This window comes from Aythya marila (assembly GCF_965140915.1).
Source record: "Aythya marila genome assembly, chromosome: 2".
Classification (NCBI taxonomy): domain Eukaryota; kingdom Metazoa; phylum Chordata; class Aves; order Anseriformes; family Anatidae; genus Aythya; species Aythya marila.
In genome coordinates, this window is record NC_139043.1 from 44,950,736 (window position 1) to 44,977,784 (window position 27,049).

A 27,049-nucleotide genomic window follows, 5' to 3' on the forward strand; every position below is an offset into this window, starting at 1 on the left:
ACCTTTTTTTCCCCTTTATAATCAGCTTCCAAAGGACATCTGACTAACTTTAATAAAAGGGAAGAGCCACCATTTTGTGTGGAGAAAATACCAGCTTCCCTGCTGAAACCTACCAGTAGATAAACACCACTTACACCTCACCAACCAACACATCTTCAGCATTATTTTTGAGCTCCACACCAGCCCCAGACTGAATGCTAAAATGATTTCTCTAGCTAATAGTTCATGCGTAAGAGTGATATGATCAATGAGCTGCTGCTTCTATACATGAGCGTTAACAGATGGGGTTTGATCCTTGGGGGAAAGCACAGAATGAGTTCTGAGAGTCCAGAACTGAGGCAGCATGGTGTAATTTGTACATTGTGCTTGGCATTGAGAGTATGTCTGTCTTCAGCAATTAGCTGCAACAGCTGCTTTGGCAGAACCCCTTCTGAAGGAAGTGAGCTGTATCTGTCCCTCTCCCCTAATAACCGTGGAAATCATGGGCAGAGGAGTCTCAAAGATGTGAAATACTACACACTTCACAAAAATAAGGCTGGTAAGATGGGAGGCATTCAATTAAAATTGCTGCTAATGCCAGCATCACATCAAAGAGACCATGCAGGGGAGAAGGGAGAATGATCATGAATACTTCACTCACAGGAAAAGCTCCTGTCAGGGTTGGCACCTTGTTGGATATTAAAACACAAAAAATGAAGCAACACCCCATACCCTGGAGAACACATATATAAATCAAAGATTTTCTCAGCTGTGGTGGTGGTTGATTCCCTGCTGCAGCTTAGTCAGTGAACAAGTCAATCAACAAGTGGCCACCAGATATTCCCTAGCTCTCATGGGAGAGCTATTCCCTCCTGTAAAAACATACTTAACTTTCTCAAGTTCACTGCTTTAGGTTCAATCACTGCTTTCTAAATTAATGTTATTAGTGTTGCATAATAGCACCTCTGTTGACTTGCATCAGACTCTTTCCTTCAGATCACTGTTCTGTGACTGGGCAGGATTTGTAAGTTGCCCTAAGGTCTGAGTATGAACACAGAGTAAGGTTCCTCCTGTGAGGACCCGCTCCTAACAGAGCTTATCAGATGTTTGTTTGTGTGCCTATTGTTCTTTCACTTTACCTTTTGTTTCTTTGGAAATGACAACTCTTCCCAGTTGTAGAGTCATAGTCTTATCTTGAAGTAAATGAAGATAATGATCACAAAGGATGGGTCTTTAATCAAGTAGAAAAAAAGCATGCAGCCTACATGCAAATAGGAACCAAGGTGCACATTTCAAACAGTTAACATTTGGAATAATTTCATAGAATGGCTTGGGTTGAAAGGGACATTAAAGATCATCCAGTTCCAACAAGTCCAACTTAACTGTTGCCAGTCCATACCCTGAAATTTTGGTTAGAGATGCTTTTAAAAAAGATGTGAAATACGTTAAATAGTGGTGTGTACATGTGCACAGTTCACAGACAAAGTTGTTACATATACAGTCACCATGGATAACAGAAATAATTCCTTAGAGCTTTAAAATCTGCATTAATTAAATCTAAATTCACTGTTGAATTTTGTGTTTCAATGTAGTTATTATATGCCAAGCAACATTAGTGTAACTGAATCTGGCATACACATTTGACACACAGCTACTGAAATTATAGGGCTACAGGCATTTTAAAGGACATGTTTCATGTCCTTAACTGACAATCCAAGACTTTTGCAAGAATCAGCTTTCCAAGTGGGAAAGATTTCAGACATCTAGTTAGCCTGGAGATGAGATACTGCCGATGCAGCTGAAGGGCCCAAGTAGGACACATTACCCAATATATAGATCTTCTAGCAACTTGTGCTGATGTAGCTGGCGCTTGATCTCTGCTCTGAGATTAACAGTACCTCCCATCACACACGAGTTAACCTCTAGCTGGAAATGATGTGAGTGAAAGTCCAAAAGCTTTTCCATTTGCACTATCTTTTAACATATACAGGTGATGTATTCTTGCCAGAGTTGTAACAGTGGTAATGCTTGTACTTTTGTTAGCAATGGTTGTGGTAATCCAAGTACTATTCTTTTTTTCTTTTTTTTTTTTTTTCAAAAAAACAAACCAATAATGTGTGGAGGTTTACCTGTAGTCTGGTTTTGTGCTTCCTTTATAAAGATTTCCATATCTAGATATAAATTTAGTGCAGCTGCCTCAAGTTTCCAATATAAGCACTGCCTGGATTAAGCAGGTATTACAGATGACATAGTACTTCTCTGTTAGGACAACAAAGAAATCTATATAGCTGTTAGTGAAAAGTGCGCTATAATGGCATTAGAAATGTCAAGTTAAATCTAATTAATAGTGGCATACTTATTAGTATGTAAAAGCTATGCATATGTTAAATTTTAGATGATGTTAAAAGTGTTGCTGGCTTTGCATGACTAAGGTGCTAAGGATTTTTTGTAGTTAAATAGGGGCTTGACTCATTTCTCAAATGAAATATTTTCCCTAGTTTCTATTCTTCGTTGTTCTGAGGCATAAAAAGAGCTAACTGATGGCGGTGTATCCCTGAGGTGGTATGTCCAGAATCAAGAAATATTTCCTGATTCTCTGGGGCTGATGGGTGTTGTGTTGTTTGACATGATTGTGCAAAGCATAAAATATTAAAATTATTCTTGTGTCCTAACAGTTACTTGCAGTTCACAAACTCATTTGGAAATCATTGGAAACTTTCTGCATCTTCTAATGGAGATGGGTAGCTCAGGTCTTCTAAGTCATGTTCTAAACCCATTTTGGATCAATATTTGAGCGCCTACATCAGAAGTCAAATGAGAGCAAATGTGGATTTCTGTATGTTACACTTGCTACTGCAGTTGAGTAGAAAGTCCCATCAGGATTGTGTGAGGTTTTGCAGGGGTGTGCAGATTTTTCTTTTTTCCCTGAAGTAGATTTTCTTCTTGAATTATGCTTACTGATATTGAAATGTGGATGTTTTGCCCCTTCAGATAAAAGTCTGCTGAATTACCATCTCATGTATAAAAAGCTGAAATATAAACTGGACCTCCACCACTTTGTGTCAGACACATGACTACTCGGTAGCATATGGTATGTCTACCTATGTAGATACACAGAAACTTGAAGATGAGCAAGTTTTGGTATTGTCATAAGAAAACAGCAACTAATACAAACCACTTGAAGGAAGCACTAAGCTGAATAAGAGCCATAACCTTAAGATGTTGAGCTTTTGCCTTTCTGACAAAACCGAAGAGAAGCTGTGGTTTCTTAGCATCTTGAAGAATATATCTGGCTGTTCATGGGCAGCAGCTTTTGACTAATGGTTTACACTATTCAAGGTATTATTTTAAAAAGATGAGAAAATGTATTAATCTAAGTTATCACTGCTTGTAGGTATTTTGAATTTTTTTTGGAGCCCAACCTTATGGCTGTCCAGAATGGTCCGCTGAAGAATTCTTGCCTTATTGGCATTGAAAATGGAATTGTGTTACACTTACTGAAATATTATTTGTCACTTAGGCATTGTTTAGTGACACTGACAGATACTGTCTCAATCAGATGTTGTCAGGTTCTTCATTTTAGGTCAGTATCATGACTGGATGGCTGTTGATAACGATTATTGATTTGGGTTGAAGGGAGCATGGAGCAGGTTGGCTGCCACTTCTGAAATCTAGCAAAATGAAAAACCTTAGCAGAATAAGCTGTGCAGTATCAAGCTTAAAGGGAGACTTCCACAGCATTATTTGAGTAACTCATGGAGCAGTGTACGTACGAGAAAGTATGACAAGGATGAAAGGCCAAGAGAAAAGATTTTAAAACTAAAATATTCCATTAATGCAGTACTTGTATACAAATGAAACTTTTTTTTTTTTTTTAATTAAAAAATTCCCTCTGTCCCATCCCAGTGCTTCCTCCCTTTTCATACTGTGAGTGAGTCTGCCAAACGCATATCTGTTGGATTTAATTTAAGGGACCTTGATGTTAGCATTCATAATGCCATGTAAAGACAAGAAAACCACCAACATTGGAAGTCCTGAGTCAGCCAGTCAAAACAAAAGCTTGTAATTCCTGTTTACTTTAGTGAATTTCTTAAACTGTGCCCTGCCAAACTAGCTTATCACAATGATGTTTTTCACCTTACGTGATACAATGAGAAACTGTGGCCTTACAGGAGGTAGCCTGAGGTTTAGAATGAGGCAGTCACATCTCAGGGCCTGCATCTATTTTTACTATGTATTTAATCTCCTGGAAACTTCCTCCTGCTGGATTTTCTGATTTTTAAAAATTCTGGATGTGCTCAGTTTATGTGCAAAGATCAATTTCAAAATGTTTGCAGTCTGTCCTACTGAGCTCCATCAGATGTACTGAACATGTGCTACAATTAAGATGTATTGGGCTCATGTGCACTCAGTAACACATGTATATGTTAACACTTCTCTCCATGAAATCAGACAGAATTACAGCAGCCGTGTTTTTACTATATTTTGAAACAAATTAAAGCATAGAATGCTCAAGAGGCATTAAAAAAATACTTGAAAATTCTTTTGAATGCTACAAATTCCAGCACTGTCAATCCCAACAATTACAAAAATGACTTAGCCTTTCAAATTCTGATTTCTTTTCAGGGGAATTTCATTTGGCCTTTCTATTCTTCAGGTTTTAAGGTTCACGCTTTCAAGTTTTTCTATGCAGCTACAAGGATTAGAAACTTTTTTCAGCGTAGGCAAACATCTTTGATATAATCGCACAGTTCTGGTAACTAGCACGTCATTTTAAAGAATATGATATTAAAGCCCAGGGACAGCAAATGCTATTAATACAGCAGTATTATAGGAATTGGACTTTTGGTTGTAGCCTTTCTCTGGTGTTCATGCTGTGCCACACCTCTTTCTTTATGATCTTTGCTTTGCATCCACAGGAAGCTTGTTATAGGCCACTACAGGCTGAACTCAGTCCTTAGGACAAAGGGAGGAAACTGAATTAGTGATAACAGCAGTTGCCTTTCACGGCAACGAGTGGTATTTTCAATGAGGGCTTACATCTAAAAACACAGTTGCAGCAGTTCTTTACATAGACTTGGAGTTGCTGGCATTGGTGTTGGAAACTTTTAAACCTGAACAAATTTCACGTAGTCACTACAACTACGGGAGTAACTTGGAGCAATTACAGTGTGCCAAGGAGACACTGTTTGAGCAGGACAAATTTTGCATGGAAGGACAAGGTGTCATGCCACAACTGTTTTAAAAGGTTGAATAGAATTGCTGTCGCAAATGGCTAAGCTGGTTCAAAATTATGTACAATTAACAAAAATTAGTTCTGTTTAACGATAAGTGCTTTGAGAAGCTTGTGTATCTGCAGTGAAGCTAGAATTCATTAGCAAATATTTGCTAAAAAGTTCTGCTTGGGTTCAGAAGCCACTGTGTGAATGGCTGTAGAAAGGTATGGAGTCACCTTTTCTTTTGTTCAAAATGGGCTTTCTTCTTTAATGAAATGGCCTAGGCCTTGGGGTGTGTGTGTATAGAAAACAATATTTTTCCTTTTGTCACAAGCATCATGTATATTGCAGAAGAAAAATGCAATTTCAAAGGTTTTGTCAGCTCTAAAAATGGACTGTATTTTTTCTCACTGATTTTCAGTTTTTCTGTTACAGTTCTGCACTTGTTAAGCTGCAACCCTGGAAGAAGTGTCTTGATTAGACTCTGTAGGATGTAATAGCTTAACTGCTGCAAAGCATGGTTTCTTCAAACCTAGTTCTCGCTTCATATATTTCAGTGAGGCTTTGGCTTTGGATGTAACAAACTTTATCAACAGGAACTGTTGATCAACTGTGCTAAGTGACCCTGCTTGGCAGGGGGGTTGGACCAGATGATCTGCAGTGTTCCCTTCTGACCTCAACCATTCTCTGGCTCTGTGAAAACTGGAAACATTAAGGTTAGCTTATTTAAAATCCTTTGTCATCTGTCCCAGGAAGAGAAAAACAGCATCAGAGTGTATACACATACTGAAGATGTGAGGCTGTAAGCAACAAAAGATAACTTGTCAAAACCAGAAAACAATTTGGAGTGAAACTCATAGCAGATATATAAGACAAATTCTTAAGGACCTGGTTTGTTGGAATCTATATCCACTACAGAAAATTTTCTGGGAGTCCTGTTCTGCAGCCTTGAGAGTAGCAAAATCAAGATTTTGATGCCCACTGCATACATACATTAGCAACTTCTAATTTATCTGCGTTGCTCCTACAATCTCAGGGTCTTCCGATGAGAGTTGTGTTGTTTTATTCTCTCTGGATAAATGATTTTTCACAGATCAATGAGTAATGAATCAGAAACGGTTATAGCTTGATGTTTATATATTTTTTTCAATACAGCATATTAAATAAGCCATAGATATACAGCTAGATGTCTACTTGAATAGACAGAAACTAGTGATAAATAAGCTAATGATAAATATAAATGTATCTTCGATTTGCCTAATCATAAATCTGTATGATAAAATACAATATCCTGCATCATGTATTTAAATTATTTCCGTCTAATGTGATGTGATAAATATGATCTCATAATCGTGACTTAATACCAACTTATAGTAATAATATGATCTTATGACCTTAAATCTGATACGAAATATGTAAGATATCTGATAGAAATCGTGTATCTGTTTAGATATAAACAAATTCTGAGCAGTTTTCAGACATTCTATATAATCTTTCAGGTTATAATTTACTTTAGGCTGAATTTCAAACAGGGAAACAAGCCTTTCCCTGATCTATCATTGCCAGTTTCTGAAGCCTATAAATAGGGTTGCATCTGCACAACTCCTCCATAGATCTGGATTACGTTGGAGGCCCCTAAAGATGGAATGGGAACTGCCTAATATTTTTACTGAAAGAGGAACTTCTTTTCTCCTTATGAATAGGCAGTTGGCATGCTGGATTTGTACAAAATGTCCCCCCTAGCCAGATGGTGGGGAGGAGGGCATATGGTACAAGTTTCAACTCTTTTTAAATTAAATCCCCCTCTGGTGCTTCTTGGCTTGTTGCAGATGCACAGAATGCAGCTGACGTCAGTTCACTGATTTACTGGAAGGGAGAGGGGCACCTCGGGGCCCTCGTAGCCCTCCCATTGCGACAGGCTGGTGGAATACACGCTCACGCTTTATGTGATATAGCTGTGGGGTTTGTCCCTCCTGTAGCCACCCCTGCTAACTTCAGCTGGGGCTGTATCCAACCCTTGGCGATGCATGGACCGGAGTATGTGATCTATTTATTATGCAATGATCTGTGTGATCTATTTATTATTCAATGACAGTTAGCCTAAAGGCAATGATGTTGCTGAAAATATTCCAGCACCTATTTCCAAGCCAGACAAGAGCCTTTTGGTGCCGCCCTGAAATGAGCGTTTATTTTTCAATTCCCCCTTAATATTCCTTGTGCTGAAGCTTGATATTCATCAGCGGTGGTAAAGAAGCACTTGTGAGCACTTGCTCTCACCTCTGCTTCCTAGCACACGCTTCTGTAGCTGGATAGGGAACCAGGTCAAAACAGCCTTGTTAAACTCGGCTATTTTACTAAGTGTGCTTAAGTTTGTAAGTGTTGCATAACTTGTGTGTACAGCTTTTTGCTCGTCACCCTGCAGCCTAATTGTTGGGATTCTTTGAGAATGCATTTGAATACAGATTTAGTCTTTCATTTCATTTGGGGTTACCTTAAAGTGATGGTGGGGTTACGCCAGAGCACGTGGTTGCACTAGACGCATGCTATGTTTGCTTTTATCAGTAACCACTATCAGCTTTAAAAATGTGGCCTCAGGCCACGTTTTTTTAAGATAGAAGGGAGGAAGAAATTCTCCTGAAGACTAGACCTTCATTTACACACACATAGTAGTTCTCAGAGCAAAAAGGGAAATAGAATGTCAGCTGTCCTGTAAGACAAAAGTTTATAATGAATTTCTCCCAACCTGAAATGTTACCACATGCTTTCACTTGATAAAGCTTTTGGCTCCCAGTCTGAATAAAATTATGCAGTCTGACACATTACTCTTTACAGTTTAATCAAACAAATTATCTTATTCTTGCCTGGAGCTGAAATCTTATGAGTAGGTAAACATCTGTTTAGCAACTGCCAGCTCCTTTCTGACTATTACCTTCACCCCATTTTACCCCCACTGATAACCTTGAAAAAGAATTTCCTACTGCAGAGAGACTTGGCTGTGTCTGTAACATATGCAGCATTCCTGAATTTCTGGTCACGTTAGCCTGGAATCAATTCAAACTAAACTACTTCACTACCACTGATTATTTTAACTCTTAATAGTTTCATTGTTGAATTGCCTTTGTTCTCTACCACAGGCATCTTACTGTAATGCAACTGAAATCTTTAAAAAGTAAATGGGATGTTGTTCTTTCCCTTTAAAGAGTTGCAATAATCCATCATCAGGACGTGTAATCTTTACATTACTAGGGAGCAGTTGTTTCCATCTTCTGCAATACTTGGGCTGTAATGTGGCTGTAGCTGCAGCTGATGGTGCAGAGGTGTGGTGCATTTGTCCTGTAGCAGACAAGACGTGTTGCCTGCCTCAGCAGAGATTTCCAATAGTAACTTGCTTCACAGCATATTCTAATTACAGAGCACAATCTCTTTGGATGCATCTCTTGGCTGTCTTTTACAGGCAACAGGAAACTTGCTCATTACTTCACAAAATGAGTAGGATCATCTTAAGAAATCTGAAACCAAAATAGATAGTATAGAAGCACATGTCCTGAAAGCCCACACTTTAGCAGTGAAGCTTTTACTGGAGTAGCCAACTTTGAAACAGGGTAAATCAGAAACAGCTGAAGAGCTTTGTTATGCTCTAAATGAAGGGAGGGAAAACCTCTACAGAAAATACGTAATTAATACTTTCAACTGTTTCAAAATAGCATAGTTGAAGGAAGAGACTGGCAGGTGAGTACTGAAAATGTGGGAGGAATGGAAGGTATCAAGAAAACTACAGATGAAACACAGGTTTGAGATACAACAGAGTCCTATGGTCAGAAAATGAATGCATCAAGTCTTTCCCTAAAGGATAGGTTAAACCAAATTGCCTTTAGTTCTTTGATAGTGTGAATTCACAACCATGTATGTGGATGTAAGGACGGTACTCCTATAACCTTGTCGCTGCTGTACATTTTCTTCCTGCACCAGTTTTTAAAGTTCAGCAGTAATGCCTCTTTTGAGGTAGGCTTGCTTTTTTGCTGGATCAGTCCCTCTGAACTGGATTATCAAGGGATGACAGTGCCAGAGCCAGCACTGATTGGGTGTCAGCAAAAGGAGAATCACACAAGCCTGATTTTATATCAACTTAAATTGCTGCAGTGCTGCACCTCCACTCTGAATGTAGGAACACTATTTAAGGATGGGATGAGAGGTTTAAATCTAATGGTGTTTTAAAAATCAGCGAAATCTAATTTAAGACTGCCATAAACCAAGGTTCTTTAATTATCATAATTGCACAGCATCAAGACAGAGCTGAGATAAGGTAATTTGAAAATGTAACTACGTTTTTTACATTTTAACATGCTCAGGTGTATAAAATGAAAAAAAAAAAGTATGTTTCCTCTGTGAGGACTATATAATTTCATTTTTACTGTTTTTAACATTTTATATGTTAAAAAAATACGTAAAAATATAGACACACACACACACACATATATGAAACAACCTTTAGTTGGAATTACCATGGATTGTCCTCTGGAGAACTCTATTCAGAGACAAGGTGATTGCTTCCTATCAGCTATCAACCAGACAGTGCAGATGGAAAGGGTGTGGGGAGGAAAATATGCAATGCAGGCTTAACGAATGACATAAACAATTTAAAAAGTGTGTACATGAGAAGATCCAGCCTTACCCTTCCCCTGTCTGACTCAAGTCATGTAAGGATTCTGTTGAGGACTGTAAAAGCACTGGTGAGTTTTTGATACCAAGATGAAAGAAGACAAATAATGAGATTAAATCAAAGGAAAGTCCATCTTAACAGAAAGTAATTTTTCTTCCAGAAAGGCTAATTCATGCTCAGCATGTTGAGGGCAGGTCAAATTATGCCTAAAGCAAAGTAAGAAAATAGCTGATGTGTGTTTTGACAGAAGGATCACATATTAATCTCCTCTGCCCCAGATTGAAATGCTGTAGAAAGCTTTGTCACATAATAAGATAATATTGATGTTATGATTCAGAAAAATTCTTGTCTCTTATTACAATTTATAAATAAACTTCTCACGAGATCAACAAAACTCGTAGTAGACTTCATTAGCATTACTCAACATTGACAACATTTAAATAAATCTGTCTTTAAAAGGATCCTTTAAAAGGATCTGGAAGCTTAGTTCAGAACAGCGAGTATTTTGAATGCTGTTGTGGTCTGAAAAGTGACTTAAAAGAATGGATCTCCAAACCGTTGAGACATGCCATTATAGCTATCTTTATTATGTTTAAAATTCCTTTTTACTACTTCTGATAGTGCTGTATACAGCACAAGGGAAGAGTTGAGATGAAGTTGAATTGATTGTGATCCCGAAGACTAAAACTTGAAGTTAAGCTTGCTCATAAACTGGCTGCGGGTGAAGGCCTCTCTGTTTAATGACGTTAGACAGAACTCTCCTTTCTTCCCATCTAATGAATGTTTCTGTCTGGTATGTCACATGTTTATTACCTCTTCATTTTTTCCCAGACTTTCAGAGGTGCTTTTTTTTTTTTTTTCATGATTTTTTTTTTTTCCTGAATAACTATAAAGACAGCTAAAAACAAGTTTTTGGATTGCCTTTAGATTCACACAGAAGGATACTTTTTTTTTTTTTTTGGTCTGACTTTGCTGAAAAACCACATATCCTGCTTCATTCTATCAAATCACTAGTTTTCATCCCTGAAGGCCTAGGGGAGCACAGAAAGTACTGAAAGCCGCAGTACCTATTTATGCTTCCCGTGCTGGTGCCACCCTCTTGGCTGTGCCAGCATAACCAATGTTGATTCGGTTTGAGAAGTCTGTATTTACTGATTTTCAACGTGAATTAGTCCCCACATAACCTCAAACTAATTAACGTCCAACTTTGTGGTTCTGAGATAATCTAGCGGCTCCCTGCTGCTGACAGCTGCTCACAGAAGAGGGGCATCAACAGCAGGTAGATGATGGGATTTCTGTGGGGAAAAGGCTGAGAAGGGGATGTGAGGGGGTGACAGGATAACAGGAATTCCTCCTTTTTTGGTGATGCAGAGCACTTAGGCAGTACTGGGTGGCAGAGAAACCACAGAAAACACCATGAGAAGAACGTGTCCCTGCTTAAGTTGACATGAAACTCTGATCTCATAAATGCAAACCTATTACTAGCAGGCTCAATTCGTTAGGAAGTAGTTTCAGGACTGCAACCATGAGAAGGAAAAATGGTGATGCAACAACAACCAAGGCATGTAGCCTGTTTTCCCTCAAACCCGTCAGTATTGCACATCATTTCAAGTGCTACCTTTCTTTTAAATGATATTTTAACCCTAAGATTTAGATTTTTTTTGGCCATTCATATCTTAAAAAAATGTTTCATATTTTCAACTCAAATTATTATGTTGTGGATTGACACAGAAACATTTGCTCATTAGATACTTCACACTAATATTTTATTGCAATTATTTTTTTTTTACATGAGATTAAAAAAGTAACAAATTCTAGTCTAACATAAATTCTTGCAATTAAAACGACTGACTACAGCTGGTTACGGTAAGCAAAGCTTTTTTTTTTTTTTTAATCTTGACTTTTATATCTACAATTAAATTATAATAATGATGCTTTGGTTTGCTAAATAATGACTGTGCCATACACTTACAATACTTTTACATTTCAAGCTCAACTTAAGGTCAGGATTTTTTTTTTTTTTATTCAGCATCAGATGGAGATACAGTACTTTATTGCTTATTAAACAGTCACTGAGCATAGGAGTACTGTATGGCAGAAAATGTAATACAATTTTTCCAAGGATGGACACAGTCCTAGTATGATGCAAAGGAGGTACTTCCCAACTGTCTGGCTGCATACAGGAGTGCATGACTGGCTATTGACATTAACATGGAAAAGATTAAGCCCCAGAGATGAAGGTTTTTTTAGTTGTCATTATACAGTAGGGCTTGCTTTTGACTTTTTTTCCTCATTTTTTAAGACATGAACAAAAGTTATTTCTTACTAGGCCAACTTTGTCACAGATGCTTACATCTCAATATCCTCACTTACATCTCAATACTTGCAGTTCTGAACAAGTTCAGTAACATCCAAGAACTCCCAAGCATCTCTATACAGCTTCTCATACCATAGCGTAAAGAAGTCCAAATTTGTTGTACATATAAATAGTATTAGGAGCTACAGGCAATGCCAATGCCAATGTTCTTTGTTCATGAAAGAATTTACAGAATTCCACTGTATTTAATGGTAACTTCTGATATTGAGAGCAAAATTTACCAGTTTGAACAAAGTAAACGAGTGTTTTTCCTAGTCACTGTGCATCAGTTTTGTGTTGACACAAGTATCACAGCGAGTGTCACAAGAAGCTAACGTGGTTCTTTGCTTGCATTAAAAACTAGTTAACAGAAAAAGTATTTGGGGGAGTCATTGCTACAATGACAGTGCTACCTACTTGTAGTGGGATATTTCATGGAGTAACCACAGGGATTTTCAAGTAACATGGCAAATATGTGGGACAGGCCTGAAATTATGCATTAGGTAATCTTAATTAGCCTGTTTGTTGTCTCCTTATTTTTTTAAATGCACGTATTTAGGGCCCATGCTTTAAGTCAGCAATTTTAATTCTTCTTCACTTATCACCGTGTATAGACATTAAATTTGTCTATTATTTGTCTATTATTTTAGCACCACCCCAAAAAAAAATTATCTTTAAGAGCTTGAAAAGCGAAAATACGCTATTGAAGCAGACCGCGTTTGGCTGAGGGATTCGAGAAGCGTGCCATGATGTGCTGGGAGCCTTAATTAAAATGCTTTAAATTACAACGCTCCGTTAAATGCTCTTTATGAAACGACAAAGACTGATTTCGGTTTCTGCTGCTGCCTCGGAAAAAAAAAAAACAAAGGGGGAGGCGGCAGGCCGTTAATCACGAGCTGTCGGCGACATTCAGTACTTCCCCGTCCACCTTGTCACGCTGCTTTTGGAGACCGGGTGCCAAGCCTACAATTAGAACATCTCGATTAGATTCGTGACCTTGGAGGGCTGAAGGCATTTTGTTTTGAGTCGCACCGTGCATCCTGTTTAACACGGGCTGCCCAAAAATATACAGCTGCCTCAGCGGAGGTGGGTACTGAAAGCCTTCCCCTGCCGCTGTGTCGGACTCGTGGCCTCAAGTAACGCTCATTTTGGGGTCTGGTGAAGGCAGGGGAACGGGGAGTGTCTAAAAATGTGTCACAGTGCTTAGCATTTTACATTTCCCCGCCGCTCTCCTCACAACCCCTTCAGCGCCGCTCCCCGCGGCGGCTCGGGGCGGGCAACGGCCGTTGGGGCGCCTCAGCGGCTCCCTCCCCACAGCCTCGGGGCCACCCCCGGCCCTTCCGCCTGCGCGCTCCGCCCCGTCCGCTGCCTCCATCCCTCCCTCCCCTTCCCTCCCATTCCCTCCTCCTCCTCCTCCTCCTTCTTCCCTCCCTTCCTCCCTCCTTCCTCCGTCCCTGCCCCGCCGCCCGCGGAAGTGAGCGGAGCGGGGATGCGGCCGCGCCGCCCCCGGCCCCGGAGGTGAGCGGTGAGGCGAGGCTGGGAAGCTGCTGCTGCTGCCGCCACCACCACCAACAACGCTGCCGCCACCGCCCGCTCCTTCCCCGCTCGCCCACCACCGCGGAGCCGCTCCCCGGCCCTCCCCGGGGATTTTTGGGGGGCTATTTTTAGCCTCCCCCGGCTCCCTGAGCCTCTGTGTGTGTGTGTGTGGGCACGGGGGGAGCGGCCTCGGCGGCGGCTGCGCCCTGCGCTGGGGCGGCTCAGCGCGGCCTCGGGGCTGGCAGGGCCTTACCTTAGTGGCTTTTATTTTATTTTTTATTTATTTTTTATTTTTTTCCTTCCTTTAGCGCTGGTTTCTCTTGCAGATGTTGCTGCAGGTGGGGGCAGAGGGAGCAGTGTGATTGCCTGGGATCTTGGGGCATCTCTCTCTTCACCTTTCAGCTCCCCCGCCGGTGCTGGTGTCGCTAAAGACTTTAGTTAACTCTCTCGCCTCCCCGTTACGATTTCGATGGAAAATGAAGGTAAAGGTCTCACCAGAGTCACTGACTTCATTGGAGCTAAGAGGAATTTTGCATGCAATTTGGTGACAACTCCTGACCGGTGCGTGTGCATGCTTTCCCGTCCCAGGGGTTCGCAGGGTTTGCTCTGTGGCAGGGATTTTGTTCCGGGTTTCACCCCTGAAACAGCTCTCGTGTGTCTCTATTTGCACTGCTGCTCCTCCAGCTGATTGCCAGGCAGGTTTTATTCCCCCTTGAAAAACGTTCAGAGCATCTGTGGAGCGATTTAGCGAACGCTCCCTCTCAGCTATATAGGATGTCAGTTGCTTGGCGTCTGCTGAGGCTGTGATTTCCCTGGAATTAATCTTTCACGGCCAAATTGAGAAGCATTAATTGTATCTGGTGTTGAAATATTCTTGTGCATGATCTGTGTTTTTAAAAAAGCACTTAACCTTGCCCTCTTCACTGTTTTTTTAATTAAAAAGTAGCTCTGAAGTTTGAAGTTCTACTGTTTCAAAGATCTGGTATTAAATTGTAATAATCTCCATGCAGTGCAAGAAGTTTATTTATTTTTACTAAGCTGCTCTAATATGCTTTCTCTTCATTGTCTAGTTTGCAAATGATGTAGTCCAGGAAGTTATTTCTTTTTTTCCTTATTGGGTTTCAGGATATGCTCTGGGAACCTTGAAAGCCAATTTGCATTAGTGACTGTGAACATGACAATTTCCCTTTTTAGTTGACTGGGGGTGTTGAAAATTTCTCTAATTTGTATATATGTGTGTGTGTGTATATATATATATATATACACATATACTTATATATATATATATAAAATAGATGTAAGAAATGTAATCTGCCTCTCCCAATCTATGTCATTGTTATCCTTTGAATATATGTGTTTTTTTTTTTTTTTGTTTGTTTGTTTGTTTGTTTTTTTAAGTGGCTGCTATATTTCCTTTGCTATAGGTTGATGTGAACGTCAGGAACTCCTTTTTCCCCCATCCCCCCTGTTCTGAGAAGGGAGGTGCTTTTTAATAGCTTGTCTTGGTGGCCTGGGTTGCACTAGTGGGGTAGACTAATTAAATTGGCTTCTCTGGTTGGATGTTGTTCTGTTTTGAAATACGTTGTCTTCCGTGACTAAGAAGTTGTGGTTATTGTGAAATCCAACCTATGTTGGAAGCTACATAGGTTGTTACAATCTGGAATTTCAGAAGTTTCTTTTATTTAAAGAAATTAGATTTTTTTTTTTATTAACTCTCTTGATCATGTCTTCTAAGCAAATACTTGAAATAAAGAGCAGGGAACTAGTCTGATAGAAGTTTTGAAGTGTGTGTATGTGGAGGTGGGGACATCTCTATCAGATTGATCTCTGTTTTGGGAGCTTAGTTAGCTGGCAGAAGTAGTGTCAGTGCCTTTTTATTTCAGTCACCGCATTGTAAATAAAACATTTTTGAATGAGGAGCACTTGGTGGAGAAAGCAAAGCAGATGTAATGCCATTAAATAGAAAGACACTTAGGGTAAAAGTATGTCTGATGTTTGTGTGCCAAACCCTAAAGAGCAGGAAGACTTTTAATGCCTTTTAGTTCTATTACCAAAGAAATATGATATCATTGATGTAGTTTATAATCAAGTTACATATGGTAGAGTCTGGCCCATTCTAATTCTTCTGAATACTCGTAGCACAAAGATGTCATTTCTTGTTTTTCTTTTGGAATAAATATTTTATATTTAAAAATGCGTGTATTTGTTTGACAGAAGCAACATAAAAAATGGCTGTATCTAGGAGAAAAGTACTTTAAAAGATGATCTGACATGTATTTCAAAGGCAGAAATAAATGCTATGGTTTATTGAAAGTTTTCAAAATGGTGCAGTTTCCTGGGGGTGGGAAGAAATCAGTACGAATAAAAGGATTGGGTTTATTCCCTTAACATTTGGGTGGCTTCCTCTCCACTCTTTCCCCTCACTTCCACTGTCTCACAGTTGGGTTTCCAGACAGGCATATATATTTACGACTGTCTACTGTCTGTATTAGTCCTCTTAGTATTTTCTAGCCTATTTTTTTCTACCCATTTGACATTTTGAGCCAGCCATCAGATTTCATTTGGATTTTTTTTTCAGCACTCTTGAGAGGATCCTTAATGTATTTTCTCCAGGAGGTAGTTTGAACTGTAGAAGAAAGATTGCAGTAAGACAACATTTGCTGTCTGTTTATTTTTTTTCCAAGTTTGTGTTTGAAAGGTCTCTTTAGTTTAGATATTGAGCAAGGAATGGTGGATTTCTTTCTTTTCCTCTATTTGGAGCAACATTCAAGGTTAGGAAGTGATAATGTGTTTTTGGAAAACTGATGTTTTTGTCTCTTAATTCAGTTTTCATAAACCATGTACTATGTTTGTTCTAAGCTATCTAATGCTTTGTCCCAAGACTTTGTGGTTTCTGTATCTTGTATTGGGAGGAGTTAGTTAATTAAACTTCCTCCCAGATTCATGTATCTCACAGTAATTGGGAAGTGAGAGAATTTCCCGTCATAAGAAGGTTTTTGCTTTATTCAGTAAAACTGTGACTTAAAGGAGTGTTGTTTGTATTGGAAAGATAGAATTTTGTGACTTCTTTTGATAAGTGGAGCTTTTTTTTTTTTTTTTTTTTTTTTTTTTTGATTGTGGGCAGTCGAGAGAACTTGCAGATGTTTAGAGAAAATAAACGTGAGCGCAAAGTAGGCATTATGAATTTTTGGATCTCCCCATTGACATGCTTTGTCTGTTTTAAGTAATTTTCTATGATTGTAGTCAGACTTTTTTCTTTTATCACTATTTTTCAGATTGTGGCAGGTTCTTTGTCCCAGTGAGGATTGTCTTGTAGAAGACTGTGCTTTAGTAAAAAAAGCAACAAAGGATACAGGTTATGTTACATCAACTCTGAGCCCTTTTGCTCTCAGGTCAGGCTGTGGTTACAAATACAAATTGTTAAATAAGAGCACTGTTTGTTACCAAGGCCTTCTGCAGCATTTGTTTTCAGATCACTGTGTGCCTAGCAGAAGAGGTCAGGATAGCACTTTCCCACCTGTAGATTTTCCCAAAGTCATGTAGAACATTGGCACACCAACTCAGACCAGGCTCACTGTAAGTAATAAAACCATCGCGATTCCAAAATCATTGTTTCGAGCCCTAGTTAATTTCAGCTGATCTTCACAGACTGTTAATTTCAACCTATAGTCTCTCAGTGGTAGTTTCAAGATAGCTTTAATAACTGGATGAATCCTGAGATAAGTCAATGCATTTCTTTTCTCTGAAAAAGGTGCTTTAGTTTGTCGCATCGTGCTGAGATGACAAATGCGTCGTTTCTGTTTTTATTGTGTGCTTGAAGTGCAGTTGGTGTTCCTAATTAATTTCACGTGTATTCCTTAAATGAGGAAAATAAGCTTTGTTGGAAGGTGAACAGATTTAAGATCAGTGAATGGTTTTTAGGGGCAGCTAGGTGGTAGCATCCTGGACTAGCTCACCATGGGCTAGGCACTTGTAAGGACTGGTGACAGGGTGGAGTATGCGCATGTGCAACTGAGGAGAAAGGGGACAGAGTGTCTGTAGCAGCAGTGACTTGAAAACTATTTACGTTGTTCCAGAGGGGCATCGTTAATTATTCTTGAAAGTGATATCCAAAATAGTGAGAATGAAATTTCTGATGGAAAGCGTTAGAAATTCTGAAATGGACGTGGTGTTATCACAGCAGTTCACATGTCTTTTGATATGTAGATGATTTCTTAACTGAAAGGTGAGACAAGAATTTTGATGTTCATTGATTGCTGTTTGGTTACCATCTGTGCCTTGCCATGCAAAAATTTGAACCCAATACTTTACATTTATGTTGCCATAAGATTGACATCTTTTCTGCTTGACTTGGAGCATAAAGTGAGAGAAGAGGTTTTTGCCTTTCTTTTTTTAAACCATGGTGTTTGGATCTTCACTGAAGACCAATCCTCGTTGATAATTTCACATTTGTTATGAGTTGTTTTAGTTATAGCCCTGCTAAATTAACACAGCACGTGTTTTGCATTAGAAATATAGATTTTCCTTTTCAATTGCTCAGTCAGTGTCACCTCTGAGTGCTGTGTAGTTGGCTGATGGTTCGTTACATAGTTTATAATCTTTTCCTTCCTGTATTTTTTTTTCCATACAGATAAACCAGAAGTACTAATCTATAGTAGTGTAGAAATGGTTTAACATGGGATCTGCTTGAGTTCGGATGCCGCAGGACGTATGTTTAGTTATTTTGTTTGCTTTCGAGCTCCTTTACGTGGGGCGTCTATGGTATAATCTCTTAGTGAGTCATAAAAACAGTAGCGTAGGGAAAATGCAGACAGTTCTCAGAGTACCTAACTTAACGACAGAGGAGCAAGCATTTCCACTTGCTATTTTTTGGTGAACAGTCTGACAAGTGAGTGGTTATCTTGGGATGCAGGACTGCATGATACGGTCTCGTTACTGCTGAGAGAAGATCCTGCTCACAGCTGTGCTCCTGCAGCATGTGCTGTGCTGGCTGTCATGGTTGTTGGGCTTGCCTGGCTTGCTAACTTGGCAGAAGGCTTGCCCAGTCCTTCTTTTCCCCTAGCCCCATGCTAGGCAGCTTTCTGCTGAAATAGGAAGTCGAACGGCCTTGTGGAAGGTCCAGTTACTGTCAGGAATGGTCAGCATGTGAACCTCCACGAGGGACAAAGGAGTGAGACCTCCATCCACCTTTTGGCAGACCAGTGGATCGGCTCAGTCCTTCCCATGGTCATAGCTCTGGTGTGTAAGCCTGAGCCATGCTGACATTAGCACTGCCCACTGTTTAAAAAATGGGGCACGTACTGCAATGCACTTGGAAAGGGATGATGGTGATTTTAGAAGGGGGGAAAAAAAAGTAATACACTCATCAGTTTAATATAAATATAACTAATGTTCATCCATAGACTGCAGTGGGATTTTGGAAGATTGGAATAAGTCAAAGATAAGTAGATTTGTTTTTTTTTTCGAGACCTGCTTTTGAGTTGGTGAAAAAGTTCAGGTCATAACTTATTGACACCAGGTGGTAATGTTGACATATGCACTGTGGTTTGTAGCAGCTAGAAGGAAGGATGAAGGTGCAGTGCAGAGAAGAGAAGGAAAATAGAATATAATAGTCAAGGTATAAATTCGGGACAAGCATCTGTTTCTAGTTACTTGTTTTGCAAACACTCTAAGTAATTAGGAGGGATAAGATGGATAATGGGTTAGCAGATGCAGGCTACAGAATCTGCTTTATAAAGGCTTTTAAAATATTTTTAAGCCATAAATTTTCTGCAGAACTTTTTTCCCGCATACATAATTCACCAGAAAGAACTTGGTGAATATAACATTGCTGTTTTCTTGATGCTAATTATAAGAAACCTTATTATCACAAGTAGAGTAATTATGCAGTGAGTTATGTGTGCATTTTAAAAGGCATTGACACCAGCTTGGTCCTGAGAACTCTTTCAAACAATGAGTTTAGGATTATGTTTTGGCTTCTTTATTACAATTCTGTTTTGTCACATTATGAAGTAACTGCATAGCTGCCAGGGAGATAATCAACAATTAGGTCCTGAAGTTTCATTCATTATTTTAAACAAATCTAAGCTATAAATGCAGAGAAAACATTTTGAGTTTTTGTTTAATTAAAATTATATGGCAACTACATCCCCACATATCATGGGTATGTTGGTAGTATCTCATGGGGTGCTAAAATCCTTTATTAGTTGTTGTCGAAGTGCCATCCTTCATTTTGGGAAGCTCAGCATTTCAGTGCTAGGAGATAGAAGCAGGATATTGGAGAGGAGCCACACGATCTTATTTCTAAGCTTAAATTTTCTCTTCTAGGAAGTTAGCAACTCTGGCAAGATTAATGGCTGGTATTTCTACCCAAAGTCTTTTGGCCTTGAATTTCTAAAATGCCTCGTGCGAATCGGGATTGAAGCAGAGGCATATGCTGTTTGGAGTCAAGTGAGATACGGCCATCTGTGCTCTCCTGCTTGGGTGATGAGTTTCTGAACTGACCAAGTGCCATTATACATAAACTTTGCTTTCATCAAGGCACAAGTGTTGTTTTGATGCATTGCAGAGAATCCTTGGGAGACTGTAGTTTTTGTTCTTCTGATTAATAAGTAATGAAAAACATATGAAACGTTCAAGCAGATCTTTCCAGTGTGCAAAGAGTTTTTCAAACGGGAAGAATTCAAGTTAAGGGTTTTGACCAAATACACGAGTAGTCAATGTGATATTGGTAATTCTGATGGCAGCTCGATGATTTGAGCAACCAGACTTTCCATTCATTGTAGCACATCCAGAGTATACAGAAATGTTCCAAATGGTAAATCTCTTACAGTGATCGAATTCACAGTTTGAATATTTGGCATTCCTTAAAGATTCAAATGCACTAAAGGAAAAGTAAGGTGGTTTGGACAGAGCTGCTGTTGGGGCTTCAGTCTGAATGTTTCATGCCACTGCTCACAAATGAATCAACAGCATTGCAGTCAGGTTAAGGTGCTGGTACTTTTGTGAAATATTTTCTCTAGCTAGAGAGCAGGCAGTTGTCATTCACAAGGCTTGCAAGATAACCACACGGAGCATATACTACAATTACAGAAAATTGCTGAGCTTTCTGAGCTGTTGTGCCGATATCCTCAGTCAAACTAAATGCCCTACTTTCCCTTCTGTATTTAAATAAAAGAAGACATTGTGAAACATCCTGAGAATAAAATGCACTTGAGGATGGGAAGATGTATTTCTTGGGGAAGTGCTTTTTTAGAAGGTATTTTTAGTACTTAAATGTTTCTTCGAAATTTTTAGTGGTTTTGGTACTTAAAAATAGTTCTTGAGCTTTTATAGACTTCTGTAGAGTTAATCAGTTGGATATTAAATGGGCCATCTTAGTATTCATTATATTGCCTGAAGCAGATGGGGTAAGGGATAGAGAGGTCTTAAACATTTTACAGCTTTTAAAATTAGGCAGACCTTGATTTAGTGTTGGTATTCAGTTTTCTGTTGCTTAGTTGGTCCGAATTAGAGGCGTCGTGTACCAAGAAGTATGGTTCTCCTGTTATAGCTGGGTCTTGGCTTCAGCGACAGTCCTAAGCACCATTGAAATTGCATTCAACTACAGCACAGGCTTTGTCAGGCTCCTGGGGCTGCCTAGCAGGTTGTTCTCTTAATTTGGGTATTTATATTTCTTTGGTTAATGTGTGGTCTCGGTGCCAGGTCAAATATTGCCCTCTATCCGTGAAATCATATGAAATAACACACAATAGCAAGGGGCTTGAAACCACGTGGTCTCCCAGGACAGAAATCTGCTCTGCAAGAACTCGTTAATGTAAATTAGTGTCTTGCTTTCCTTCTGGCCTTTTTAGAGACAGAACTTTTCTGTGTGCACTTCCTTTGATGTGGGGACTCCTGGTAAAATGTCTAAACTAAATACTGTTGAATAGGAGCAATTTTTTTCAGAGTGTTGGAATACAAGGCTGCTACAGCTGTTTCCCCAGAAGTGAAAAATTGTCACACTTTCAGAAAAGATTCAGCTCAAATGAATATAGTACACAGCAACTTCAAAGCCTTCAAAAAATATTTCCTATCCTGAGCAAACAGTGCCTGGTGGAAAACAAGTGGCTCATTAGTCTGCAGACTTCAACCTTTTGGAGGTGAGAAGGGAAAGCTTTTTGCAGGGGTGAGTGAAATACATGTTTTGCCAATTGGTCGTGATTATTTGTGTGCTGAAGGAGCACTGCAATGCACTAGTTGCTCTTCGAAAGCAGCACTATTTCCAGTAGAGGTATTTGAGCCCAATACTCTGACCAGGTTCTTTTAGATTTTCCATGTGTGGGTGGTGTCTTTTTTTGTATTAAATGTACGAAATTGAAGGTATTTGAGGTTACGTAGGATTTTTGTTTTAGCAGTGATACAAAATATACTGAAAACACAGCACAAATTTAAGTTGCAGTTAGGAAAGCTCTGCAGGAGGATCTGGATAGGCTGCACCGATGGGCTGAGGTCAACTGCATGAAGTTCAACAAGGCCAAGTGCCGGGTCCTGCACCTGGGGCGCAATAACCCCAAGCAGAGCTACAGGCTGGGAGAGGAATGGTTGGAGAGCTGCCAGGCAGAGAAGGACCTGGGAGTGATGGTGGATAGTCGGCTGAATATGAGCCAGCAGTGTGCTCAGGTGGCCAAGAAGGCCAACGGCATCCTGGCTTGTATCAGGAACAGTGTGGCCAGCAGGGCTAGGGAGGTGATCGTCCCCCTGTACTCGGCTCTGGTGAGGCCGCACCTCGAGTACTGTGTTCAGTTTTGGGCCCCTCGCTACAAGAAGGACATGGAGGTGCTTGAGCGGGTGCAGAGAAGGGCGACGAAGCTGGTGAGGGGCCTGGAGAACAAGTCCTACGAGGAGCGGCTGAGGGAGCTGGGCTTGTTCAGCCTGGAGAAGAGGAGGCTCAGGGGCGACCTTATCGCTCTCTATGGGTACCTCAAGGGAGGCTGTAGCGAGGTGGGGGTTGGCCTGTTCTCCCACGTGCCTGGTGACAGGACGAGGGGGAATGGGCTTAAGTTGAGCCAGGGGAGTTTTAGGTTAGATGTTAGGAAGAACTTCTTCACTGAAAGGGTTGTGAGGCACTGGAACAGGCTGCCCAGGGAAGTGGTGGAGTCACCATCCCTGGAAGTCTTCAAAAGACGTTTAGATGTAGAGCTTAGGGATATGGTTTAGTGGAGGGCTGTTAGCGTTAGGTTGGAGGTTGGACTCGAAGACCTTGAAGTCTCTTCCAACCTAGAAAATTCTGTGATTCTGTGATTCCTTTCTGGGTGGTATGTTTTTCCTTAAAGACATGTTTCACAGCCAGGAGTTTTTGCCTAGCAGGAATTGTTTCCAAAGTCTCTGTCCACGCACATGGGAACTCATGCCTCTGTGCTCCTTGATAGCTAGTTGTTCTCTAGCCCTGTGAGCTTTCAGGGGGCCAGACTGCAAAAGAGGTGAGCACTTGTTATTTTATTACATGATCATGGGCACAGATGAACACATAAAGCTGCTTCTGTTCCTGATGGTCAGTTCCACCAGGTGATTTAGACCCTGAATTCTGCTCTTTGTCACAGTACCGATCTACTTGTCATCGTCATCCTCTGCACCTGGCTCTGAATTGTACTCAACTGGCGAACATGCTTACCCGAATCTGAGCTTTCCAAACTTTTGGGGTTATATCACTTACAATTTGATCATATAGAATATTCAGGAAAATGGGTTCAATGAAACACTTTCTTATTATATTGTTAAACATCTACTATTTTTTTTTTCAGTGTGGGGGGGGAAAGGTAAATCAAAAATAGAAGCTGATTAATGATGCACAGTGGGCAGGGAGGAACAGTGTACACTGAAGTGCTGACTCTTTCTGCATCCCAATAAGAACAGCACAAACATTTGACATAATAACCCAGAAGAGGTGATACTGTGGTGTAAAATCATATGTCCTTTCTGATGCTGGAGCCCTGAGGTGATGTGGTTTTGGATGGCCCTTTGGTCAGGGCACGGCACACTGCAGAACTTGTCAGCTCTCAGGTCATTAGTACTCGTATGGGGTTTCGCTTGCAATACAAATGCAGCTAACAGCATTCAGGCCTGGAATGTGAATTGAGCTTTGGAGAGTGTGTTGGACAACATGCTGTAATGCCCTTATTTTGGCAATACAGCTGCAGTTCCTGATCAGGTGCACGTAATGTTTCAAGTGGAAAAGACAACACTGATGGGATAGATGCAGGCTGAGTGAATGAGCTGTTCAGATGGGTAGGAAGACTCAGAAGGAGGTGATAGGCATGGTTCACAGGCAAATACTGGAAGGAGTGTTGAGCCAGTGCTTCCAGTCATCTTTTTCCATTTCCAGTTGCACTGCGTGGTTCCCAGGAACTGGTTGTCTCAACCTGCCATTTGCCACAGAGACTTCTCATGGGGTATCCTAAACTGTCCTTTCCAAGAGAAGAGTCCCCAAATCCAGATGTATTCTTTTCTCTTGTGTTTCTGACAGAAGTTTTCAAAGAAACAATCATCATTTCTTTTTAATTACTGTAGCTGTTTTCTTTGTTTTATAAACATCTTAGTTTTGTTTTTCTTTCATTTTCTCGGTTCTGAATAGTTTCGCTTTTATATCTCCTTTGCATTTCGTATTTGTAGGTCAATTAAGTAACTGCGTGTAACATTTGAAGGACTTTGTATTAGCTAATTAGCTAAAGTGTTTTGGTCACAAGATTATCTCAAAATAGATTTTGTTGTGAGAGTGCTCTACAAATTTTTTTAGATTGCTCGCAGTTAATGTAGGTCCTGCCGTTTACATTCCCTGAGCATCTAGAGCTAAAATTTCCCTTTTACCTTTTTTTTAAAAAAGTGTCTTGTTGTCAGTGAGCCCTGCTGATGGATAATGGACTGTTCCTGCTAAGCTGCTCCACTGAGTGATGGAGGTAGGATGTTGGCACTTGACAATAAGTGGATATAGAAAGAAGGTAGGCAGAATCGTGGTAGCGTCTGAGGAGGAAGAATTTCTTTGTGCTACTGTTAACTGGTCAGACAAATTACAGGTTTCCCTTTGGAGCAAACAGGAAGGAACTCTGAATTTCCAGTAATGTAAACCTTCCAGATTAACTTGCGTTAGTTTTGATAAACATGCTTTAGTCACAGTTCTGTGGTCACAAGATTGATGTGTGTTTCTTGCCATAGAAATGGTGGTGTGTATGTTGGAAGTGCTCCAGGAAAAGTCCCTCCTGTGGCAGCTGCCACTTTTTTTTTTTTTTTTTTTTTTACTAGCTAGTATTCTGCTTCTTTGTTCCCTAGTAGGTTTAGCTGTGAATGGGGAAGGGAAAGCTGTAATCATTGCTCCAAAAACTTCAGCTATATTCTATCTCACTGGTATAAAAGAATAGGCCAGTGTCATTTTTTAGCCCCATTATCCATATGAAAACTTTGCCTGCAATGGCAAAAAGTTCTGAAGTGTTTTAAGATACCAACTGCTGGATGTTTGAACACGAATTACATCATAGGATGGGAAGAGATCTTACTGTATGTGGTGGACTGACCCCTGTAATATAGAAGGCTGTGGTTTTTAGGGTAAGCTGCTGTTGGATGTGCTAACAGGTGTTGCAGAAGCACAGGCATTCAGCCTGCAGGTCTGGGCACCAGTGCAAAGGATTATTGAGTACTTGCTGACACTGCTAAATAAGAAAGCTTTCTTTTCAAGTAAAGGCAAAAATACGTGTTTGAATATGGTTATTATGTCCCAGCAGATGGCAAGTGCTTTTTCCAACTTTTTTTTTTGACTTAAATCTGTCAATGTAACCCACTCCATTGAAGGGAACAGTGATTGGTTTCTTATTGGCTAAGTAATTGAATTTAATTGGTGGCAAAGTGTTGGATATATCGTTATTTTCTGAACTGTAAGTGTAGTTTAATCTACCCAGAGATTGTAGAGTTTTTTGAGAAGTGAGATGAGGGATCCATCCAGAATTGTCTTATCATAAGTAATTTTGCCCTAGAGAAAAGAGCTGGCTATAAAAAGACTCTGAGCCTTTGTTTTGCTAATCCTTTACCAAATTTTCTCTGTAGATTTTTTTTTTCATGTCCTAAAGGTTCTACAATGTTCTCCCTAGGAGTGGGAGATGTTTTGAATGCAACGCACATTTAAAATCAGAGGCTTTTTGAGCCTGTCACAAAAATGTTGTAAAAATAGGCTTTGTTAGCACAATTCTAATGTGCTGATGAAGGTTTATTTGGATGAAACCTCTTTATTTTAACATTTGTGTTTAAGGATACTTAACTCTTTAAGATATCTTTAAAGAGCTTGTTACTAGACATTCTGCCATCCCAATTGATTCCCTAATATTAGGGACATGATGAGGTGTGTCCCTTTTTTGGAGCTGGTGTTTGAGTCTACCAGCCACAATACTTGCTATAGGGCAAAAAAAAAAATCTCAGCACTAAAATTTGTAATGGCTGTTAGTTCATTTCTGCCTAGTCTTACTGGGAAAGCGTGGTTGCTCAGTGTTTTTGTTGAGTGATCTTCGACAAAAGTGTGTGTTTGTGGATTTGTTTTGAAATAGCATTTAGGCTTAATTGTTTCCAGCCCTAAATTCTGGCGTTCAGTAACTAGATACTATGTTCATAGCATTACATTCAACAAAAATCAAAAGCTAGCACTTAGGAGAGGAAACTGTAAAGAAAAGAACATGAGTTCTTCAGTAGTGTTGTATCAAAGAGGGGAGATCGTGGCAAAATTCTTGGTAAATGTTTGGTTTAAGGAAGTGTGTGAGCCAAGAAAACTGAAACAGCAGGAAGGTTAAAATCCAAAGGAAATTGACTGTAAACTTCAAAGTATGAAAAGTCACAATTTCCAATGGCAATTTCCTGAGAATTGAATTGTTTAAACTTTAATGTTGGTTCATGTGCAGAGGCTTAGCAGCCTTAACTGTGTGTGTTCTTAATAGCAGAATAGGGGAGTTCGTCTGTATTTGTAGCCCCCAGATAGGCACGATACATACTGAAGGTTCTGCAAAGCAGATTTGAATGCACGTATTTCTTTCTAGGACTCTCGTGAGCATAAAGTGCTTCATGGACACTGCTCAAAGCAGTGTCACACCTAATCAAAGGCTGCATGTCTGCATGGAAGACTGAGTGGCTGTGATGTTGCATCTCTTCCCGTGATGAAGTTTTAGTTAGTGAGCTGAACATGTATATGCCAAAGAGTGCGTTTGTGTGTGTGTGTGTGTGTGTATATATATATGTTTATTTATTTATTTATTTTTTAAGGCTGAGAGTTGTAATGCCCCTATTCTTCTG

The 27,049-nt window shown here is 39.9% G+C and overlaps 1 protein-coding gene across 4 annotated transcripts in view; it reads left to right on the forward strand.

Moving 5' to 3' along the window:
• The first annotated feature begins 13,596 nt into the window (after nt 1–13,596).
• The window catches only part of ATP2C1 (ATPase secretory pathway Ca2+ transporting 1), a 49,513-nt gene continuing 36,060 nt past the window's right edge, over nt 13,597–27,049 (forward strand). Inside the window, exons 1-2 of one of the 4 annotated variants that reach the window (XM_082755455.1) lie at nt 13,597–13,729; nt 14,074–14,308. Coding sequence is in view for 2 of the 4 variants with exons in the window: in XM_082755454.1 (XP_082611580.1) it covers nt 14,224–14,229 (6 nt within the window). In the remaining 2 variants the exon portion in view is untranslated. Of the gene's footprint in view, nt 13,730–14,055; nt 14,309–27,049 lie in introns of all 4 variants that reach the window. The other 3 variants (XM_082755454.1, XM_082755453.1, XM_082755456.1) reach the window with 3 other exon arrangements.